Below are 8993 nucleotides of genomic sequence, written 5' to 3' on the forward strand. Positions count from 1 at the left end.
AAAGCGTGCTTCACAAACTAGGGACATTTACACCACCAGGGTACTTGAAGGATATGGAGAATCTCGACATTGCTCCATATCTATTCAATTAGAATCTGTATTTTTGCAAGAAGCCAAGTGATTCACTTGCACAACAGAGTTTAGGAAGCACTTTTTTAATGAGACACCAGAGCTACCTCCACAAATTAATCTGTATCTTCTTTCCTATCTTCCTCTCTTTCCTTCCTTCTTTCTTCCCTCTTTCTTCCTCTCCTTTCTTCTCTCTTCTCCATGTATTGTTTCTTCTCACCATCATACCTTTCTCAAACATTTACTCTCACTATTTTTCTTTTTCAACTGTATTAATCAACTCTGCATGGGAGTTTCTGCTTGTATTCTTTTGTTGGATGGCATCATGGGTTGATAATGTGAATATCCTCTAAAGGACACTAATCTCATGAGATCAAAGGAAACCCACTGCTCTAAACTCCCACCTGGTTCATTATGACATAGTGTGGGGCTATTACTTCAGAAGGCATGGAACATCCAATTGAAGGCTGACCAGATGTAGGAGGGGAGCCAAATACACATTAGTGATCAATGATCTGTCACGGACTCAGAACATGAGGACAGGTTCTCCTCAACTGTACTACAACCTAAGAGGTACAAGTTATTGCAGGTTCAAAATGAGAAGAAGCAATTAATAGTAAGAGCAGAAAGAGAAATGGATAGATCAGAAATGCACCTTAATCTCACTTCCATCTTTTGCCTAGTAGAAAACTACAATTGCTTCCCTCTCTGACTCTACTTACACTTGTTTCCAAAGTGTTCTCCAATTAAGGCCTAGAGTGGTGTACACTAAAATTATAGTGAAGTCCATCACTTCACCCTGAAATGCTCTGTGGGATCCGTTCTCTGCCATTCATTCCCTAATATCACCCCATCACTTGCTCCTTTGCTTGCTAGACATCATCTTACTTTCCTGCTCTTCACATACCTTGTGTTCTCAGGAACAGTTAATTTGGACCTTCTGCATGAGATCCCCTTGGTTGACAACCCCTTTCTCAGGCCGTTAAGAGATTACCATTGATTACTTATTACTATTACAAAACTTCTTTACATAGGCACTCTCTTTTCTAACATTAAATGTAGTGCAGAGAAGTTCATATCTAGAATAATGTATTTGTTTACACAATTACCATGTAACTCATTCCATTGTGCGTAAGCTCCAAGTGGGATACATCTATCTTGCCTACTATTCTATCCTAGAGTCTTGAGTTGTCCTCAAGGACAACAAGCAAGAATTCAGTAATTTTTAAAATTGCTAGTGAATGCCCCTTTTTTTTGACAGGCAGAGTTAGACAGTGAGAGAGAGACAGAGAGAAAGGTCTTCCTTTTCCATTGGTTCACCCCCAAATGGCTGCCACGGCTGGCGTGCTGCACCAATCTGAAGCCAGGAGCCAGGTGCTTCCTCCTGGTCTCCCATGTGGGTGCAGGGCCCAACCACTTGGGCCATCCTCCACTGCCTTCCCTGTCCACAGCACAAGGCTAGACTGGAAGAGGAGCAACTGGGACAGAATCCGGTGTCCCGACCAGGACTAGAACCCTGGGTGCCAGCACCGCAGGCAGAGGATTAGCCTAGTGATCTGCGGTGCTGGCCAATGAATGCCTTTTGTATCAGGTTTGTGCATATTCCCCCTTAATAAGGTAGTACAACTCAAAAAATTGATAGTGTACTTCTCATTTTATAGATGAGAAACTAGGTTTCAAAAAGATCACTTAGACAGTAAAAGCATGCCTGAGATTCTAACCCAGGACTGTCTAAGCTTGCAAAATAAGCTAATTCTGAACCTTACATTGTTGGTCTTGTTAAGAGATAGCCAATAGCAGTGATTTCTCACGAGTATGAATGCTCAGAAGCATGAAATTGTATTCAGTGTACTTTGGTAATACCTTATAAATATTTTAAAATTTTATTTATTTCATAGGGGAAGGCAGATGAAAAGAGAGACAAGCAAGGGGGTCTCATTCACACTCCTACCACCCCACATACCTGCAACAGCAGAGGCTGGGCCAATCTGAAACCAGGAGCTGGAGACACAATCCAGGTCTTTCTCACAGATGGCAAGAACACAATTAATTGAGGTATCACTGCAGCCTTTCAGGGTCATCAATAGTAGAAAGAAGGATTTGAAGATGGAACTAGGACTCAAACCCAGGTATTCTGATTTGGGACATGGACATCTTAACTGTTAGTCCTGGATCACATTCCTAGCTCCCAGCTTCGGTTCTAGCTATCGCAGACATTTAGAGTGTGAAGGAGTAGATGAGAGTGCTCTCTATCTCTTTCTCTCCCTCATTCTCTTTCTTTATTTCCATATTGCTGAATCTCAATAAGTAAATAACTTTTTAAAAATTAAATTGACACAGCATTGGATCATAAGTAACATATATGAATTGGCTATTTAATTATTATCATAATTCTAACTTTAAAAGTCAATCAGGGCCAGCGCCGTGGCTCAATTGGCTAATCCTCCGCCTGCGGCGCCGGCACCCCGGGTTCTAGTCCTGGTTGGGGCGCCGGATTCTGTCCCGATTGCTCCTCTTCCAGTCCAGCTCTCTGCTGTGGCCCGGGAGTGCAGTGGAGGATGGCCCAAGTGCTTGGGCCATGCACCCGCATGGGAGACCAGGAGAAGCACCTGCCTCTTGTCTTCAGATCTGCGCAGCATGCCGGCCATGGCGACAATTTGGGGGGTGAACCAATGGAAGGAAGACCTTTCTCTCTGTCTCTCTCTCACTGTGTAACTCTGCCTGAAAAAAAAAAGTCAATCATATGTAAGAAGAGGCCAATAAGTATCATAGTACATAATCATTACTCTGTGTGCAAAATGAAAATTTTAAACTATAATTATCACATGATTTACTTTGTCTGAGATTATTCACTGAGTACATAATACCAGAAAGTGATAAATCTATTTTTTTTATTTTTTTTAACTTTTATTTAATTAATATAAATTTCCAAAGTACGATTTATGGATTACAATGGCTTCCCCCCCATATTGTCTCTCCCACCCGCATCCCTCCCCTTTCCCACTCCCTCTCCCCTTCCATTCACATGAGGATTCATTTTTGATTCTCTTTATATACAGAAGATCAGTTTAGCATACATTAAGTAAAGATTTCAACAGTTTGCTCCCACACAGAAACATAAAGTGACAAATAATAGATGATTTTTTAAATGATGATGAAATCAGATCAGACCTATTGTCATGTTTAATCCCAGTGAGAGTCAAGTTGGAATTGATAATTTCTTCTTCTTTTTTTTACAGAAGATCAGTTTAGTATACAAAAAGTAAAGATTTCAACAGTTTGCACCCCCATAGAAACACAAAGTGAAATATACTGTTTGAGTACTCATCATAGCATTAAGTCTCAATGTACAGCACATTAAGGACAGAGATCCTACATGAGGAGTAAGTGCACAGTGACTCCTGTTGTTCACTTTACCAATTGACACTCCTGTTTATGGCATCAGTAATCTCCCTATGCTCCAGTCATGAGTTTCCAAGGCTATGGAAGCCCCTTGAGTTCTCCGACTCTTATTTTGTTTAGACAAGGTCATAGTCAAAGTGGAGGTTCTCTCCTCCCTTCAGAGAAAGGTACCTCCTTCTTTGAAGACCTGTTCTTTCCACTGGGATCTCACTCACAGAGATATTTCATTTAGGGTTTGTTTGTTTTTTTTGTTTTGTTTTTGTTTTTTTTTTTTTTTTGCCAGAGTGTCTTGGCTTTCCATGCCTGAAATACTCTCATGGGCTTTTCAGCCAGATCGGAATGCCTTTAGGGCTGATTCTGAGGCCATTCTATGAGTCTACTGAGTATCTTGCTTCCCATGTTGGATCACTCTCCCCTTTATTTATTCTATCAGTTAGTATTAGCAGGTATTAGACTTGTTTATGTGCTCCCTTTGACTCTTAGTCCTTTCATTATGATCAATTGTGAACTGAAATTGATCACTTGGACTGGTGAGATGGCATTGGTACATGCCACCTTGATGGGATTAAATTGGAGTCCCCTGGTATGTTTCTAACTCTACCGTTTGGGGCAAGTCAGCTTGAGCATGTCCCAAATTGTAAATCTCTTCCCTCTCTTATTCCCACTCTTATGTTTAACAGGGATCACATTTCAGTTAATTTTCAACACTTAAGAATAACTGTGTATTAATTACAGAATTAAACCAGTCATATTAAGTAGAACAGACAAAAAAACTACTAAGAGGGATAATGTATTAAGTTGTTCATTAACAGTCAGGGCTATGCCGATCAAGTCACCATTTCTCATAGTGTCCATTTCACTTCAACAGGTTTCCTTTTTGGTGTTCAGTCAGTTGTCACCGATCAGGGAGAACATATGGTATTTGTCCCTTTGGGACTGGCTTATTTCACTCAGCATGATGTGTTCCAGAGTCCTCCATGTTGTTGCAAATGACTGGATTTCGTTGTTTCTTACTGCGGTATAGTATTCTAAAGAGTACATATCCCATAATTTCTTTATCCAGTCTACCATTGATGGGCATTTAGGTTGGTTCCAGGTCTTGGCTATTGTGAATTGAGCTGCAATAAACATTAGGGTGCAGACCGATAAATCTATTTTGACAGTTACAAAATATCGTCTCCCCTCAAACCACCAACTTGAGGCTGTTACACAAATTTTACGAAGTACAAGTAGCAGTGTATACAATTTTTTTTTTATTAAATAAGCATTACTAAGTACCTACAAAGCAGTGGTTACTAGATAGAGTTTCAGATTGATATTTTAAAACTGCCATATAAAACGTTAAAGCTAGTGTGCCTTGCCTACAGCTTTCTTTTATATTCTATTGAACCATATATTAATCTGTGTGTTTCAAAGTCTCTCCCTTTATGCTCCCCTCCTATTCCCATCACTCAGTCTTCATTTTCATCCCCAAATCTATAGTTTAAAAGCCTTTTTGGCAGGCACCATGGCTCAGTAGGCTAATCCTCCGCCTTGCGGCGCCGGCACACCGGGTTCTAGTCCCGGTCGGGGCACCGGATTCTGTCCCGGTTGCCCCTCTTCCAGGCCAGCTTTCTGCTGTGGCCCGGGAGTACAGTGGAGGATGGCCCAAGTCCTTGGGCCCTGCACCCCATGGGAGACCAGAAGAAGCACCTGGCTCCTGCCTTCGGATAGGCGCTGTGCACCGGCCAAAGCGCGCTGGCCGCGGTGGCCATTGGAGGGTGAACCAATGGCAAAAGGAAGACCTTTCTCTCTGTCTCTCTCTCTCACTGTCCACTCTGCCTGTCAAAAAAAAAAAAAAAGCCTTTTTGAAAGCACAGGAAGTAGACATATTACACATGATAAGAAGTAATTACTGGAATGGAATAATGTTGATAAATGTGTCTGTTGTAGTGAGATTTTATTATTATCACTACGGATTAAACAGCAAATATTGACTATATTAGCACTGTTGGATAACTGATGTTTCCATAGACTGTACATCATAGTGGTTAGCTCTAAATTTTCTTTAAAATTTAGTTTTTGTATCATTGCTTTTGAAAGAATACCCAGTCTTGTCATAGTTCTTCCTGAGAATTTTTTTTCACTTATCCTCACTGAGAATATGTAATATGCAATTGTTTCCTGTGTTTCTTGGAATGTCAAGGAAAACACAGGCTGGATTAGAAAAGATCTTTGTTGTCACAAGGCAATGTTGTGGGAGATCAAATTAAAGCTGCCATATACAATACGGACATTCCATATTGGAGTGCTGATTGGTGCCCTAGCTGCTGTGCTTCTGATTCGCTTCCCTGTTAATGTGCCTTAGGACAGCAGCAGGTGATGTCCCAAGTACTTGGGACCCTGTCATTCACGTGGGAGACCCAGATGGAGCTCTAATCTCCCGGCTTCAGGCTGGTTCTATCCTGGTGGCAATTGCAGCCATTTGGGGAGTGAACAAATGGATGGAAAATCTCTCTCTCTCTCTCTCTCTCTCTCTCTCTCTCTCCTTCAAATAAATAAATTGTCTTAGGATGAATGGAAAAATGAGGAACTATTATGGTCCAAGTTTTCTCCAGTTCTCCTTAAACATATAAACTCCCAGCACTGGTTTCTGAAAGATTATGTTTTCTGACATGTCCCTTAGCTGTAAAACAGACAAATAAAAAAAATGAGGACATATGAGTTATAATATTCCTTTTATCGTGGAAACCATGTTTCTATTAAAATAGACATTTCCTTTGAACTATAAGACAGCTATTCCAGGAACTTTGGTATGTGGTTCTAAAGATTAAGAATGAGGGCCCTGACAATGTAGTAAGTTTAATTCTTATTTCACCATTTATCAAAAAACTGATTGATTTTGTGGAAATTACTTAAGTTTCTTTGTTTCAGAGACCAAGATTTATTCTCTCTATCTAAATTCATTACATTTTAGACTCTAAATATGCTGCTTTTCCACTATGAGTGATATAATCTCATGGATGATTATATGGTATGTAAAAATTGATAGTAATTATTGCCTTTTTTAAAAAATAATTTATTAATTAATTTTAAAAGTAGAGTGACATAGAAACCTGAAAAGACAGAGACAGAAAAAGATATCTTCTATCCATTGGTTCACTTCCTAAATGTCACAACTGCTGGAAATGGCTCAAGCTGAGGCAAGAGTCTGACTTTATCTTGGTCTCTGATGTGGATGGCAGGAATGGAAGCACTTGGGCTACGTTCTGCTGCCTCCCCAGCTTTCTGAGTCAGAGGTCCAATAGTCAGAATTCAAATGAACTTTGATACAGGATGCAGGTGTCCCAAGCAGTACTACAAAGTAATACCCCAGATAGTAATTATTATTTTAGGATGACAATGATAATTTTTAATGTAACAGTACAAGAACTGTGTTATACAGTTTTTTTTTCATTTATACAAAAATGAATCTATCAGAAACAGTATGTGGCCTAAACTATGTGTGCAAAAAATAACTTCACACAATGGAAACCCACTATTCTGTTGTGGACATGAATGACTACATGGCCCTCCTATGTTATAGAATCCATTAAGAGGATAAACTAGTTAATCCATTTAATGTGATTAGAACAGAGCCTGGCACAAAATAAACACTTAATAAATCATTGCTGAAAATGTGAATGATATTGAGTGTACTTTCAATTAATTAGTAACTAAGAATACTTTCAGCCCATTGTTTGCTGGAACAACTGAAAATGAGTTCATGCTTGGTTCATTGAGATCATAATGGAACTAAGTCCTCAATTATATTTATTTTCTATTTCACAATGCTTACATAAATATGTGCTCAATCTGGAAAGACAGCATTTATCAGAATTGCAATCATTCTGAAAAGGCTATAAAAACCAGAGTCTATCTTTCTGTTACCAAAGACATTTTGAGCTCTTTCCCAACTCCAGTCAAGTGAATCTATCAACAATGAAGATACTTTGCATTTTTATGGTCTTTGTCTTCACTGTGTCTTGTGGTCCTGCAGGTAATATTTATTAATATGGAAAAGATGTGAGGGACAAAATGTTTTCCTAACTACTTCATTCTGAAATAAAAAGGCAAATTATTGTTAATGAGACTCCATATGAAATCCTATGAGACAATCTCTGTCTCATGGAAGAAGGAATGGAAAGAGTTGATAGTTGAGAAAACAATGCCCCCCCCCACTAGGATGTTGCCTTGGACTTATTTTATTTTATTGGTTTGTGATAAAACTGTGAACTAGGTGATTCCTACTGCCTTCTATTTTAAAATACAATTTGATGAGCTGACAGCTATTTTTAAAATTGAATTGGTAGCTGTTTTCATAATAAAGTTTTTAAAAGACTAATTCAGTAACTTAAGGATTGGAAGGGGCCCAGTTGGAGGTGCATGTTTATTTAGGACACAAAACATTTTGACTGTTTTTTCCATACCTTTATTCTCTTTACTCTGAGGAAAAATACACTAATAAAACATTAATGATGTTCTATTTACCAAAAACCACAAAAACCTCAAAATGATAATGGCAATGGAAATACTGCTAGATAAATGTTATATGTATTGGACCAACTTACAGGTGAAAAGATCTTCAATCGATATGTCTGGGCAGGACTTCAGGAACAAAATGTTTAAACTCTATATGTTGAAAGCTCTATCTATGTAATTATCTTTCTATCTCTTAGTATCAACCTGGATTTATAATCATAGTTATTTTTTCTCAGATCCACAGAAAAAAATAAGAGAAGCTCTAGTGAGAAAACGAGAATGTTACCTTGTTCGTGGTTCTTGCAAGACTAAATGCAACACCTGGGAATACGTTTATAATCACTGTGATACTGAGCCCTGCTGTGTGGTACGGGAGTACATAAGACCACAGGAAGTCACTACGATCAGTACAACAACTCATAAAAATGCAAATTCTCATTCAAATATTTAACAGTATACTGTAACATTATGTTTGACTCTCTGGGATCATAATATTACTAATCTTCCATCATAGTTATCTGTTATTTTACCATATTCAAATAAATGTATGCTCAATTCGGGAAGATTGCTTATTAGAATTATAATGACTCTGAGAAAGTTGTAAAAACCGAAGTCCATCTTTCTTTTACTAAAGGCATGTCAATAAAAGCGAATTTTTACTTTCTATCAATCTGTTTTCAAGTGAGTGTCCTCTAGCCTTCTGGGTTGTGCAATGATTCCATGACTGAGTACACTGTAAAGTTAATGTGAGGAAAATAAAGAAGAAAGTATGTTAGGGTAGAGAAGCATCTGCCACCCAAGGAACGACTCCAAGAGACACTCTCATGCAATCAGCAGGGGGTTTATTGATCCAGCATGCTGGGGCTCTCTGACACACAGGAACAGAGCAGCCCCGGGAAGTCGAGGGTCAGGGTTTTTATACAATTTTCAGAGGCACTCCACACATCATGGTACTATTCAGCAAATCATCTCATCACATGGGAAATTCAAAGGATATCTCCCAAAATGGGATGGCTTTGGGG

The 8993-nt window shown here is 39.0% G+C and overlaps 1 protein-coding gene across 2 annotated transcripts; it reads left to right on the forward strand.

Moving 5' to 3' along the window:
- Positions 1 to 536: 536 nt before the first annotated feature.
- On the forward strand, positions 537 to 8614 carry DEFB113 (defensin beta 113). Of its 2 annotated transcripts, none has more exons than XR_011388875.1 (2): positions 537 to 642; positions 8208 to 8326. XR_011388875.1 is itself a non-coding variant. In XM_017344867.3 (2 exons), the coding sequence occupies exons 1-2, from the start codon at positions 7432 to 7434 to the stop codon at positions 8420 to 8422; spliced, it is 273 nt and encodes a 90-aa protein (XP_017200356.1). In that variant the 5' UTR covers positions 7402 to 7431; the 3' UTR covers positions 8423 to 8614. The 2 variants fall into 2 exon arrangements, 1 of the variants encoding a protein (XP_017200356.1); XM_017344867.3 differs by lacking the exon at positions 537 to 642 and adding an exon at positions 7402 to 7489 and having other exon boundaries at positions 8208 to 8614.
- Positions 8615 to 8993: the final 379 nt, after the last annotated feature.

The sequence above is a fragment of the Oryctolagus cuniculus genome, chromosome 5, assembly GCF_964237555.1.
Source record: "Oryctolagus cuniculus chromosome 5, mOryCun1.1, whole genome shotgun sequence".
Taxonomy (NCBI): Eukaryota; Metazoa; Chordata; class Mammalia; order Lagomorpha; family Leporidae; genus Oryctolagus; species Oryctolagus cuniculus.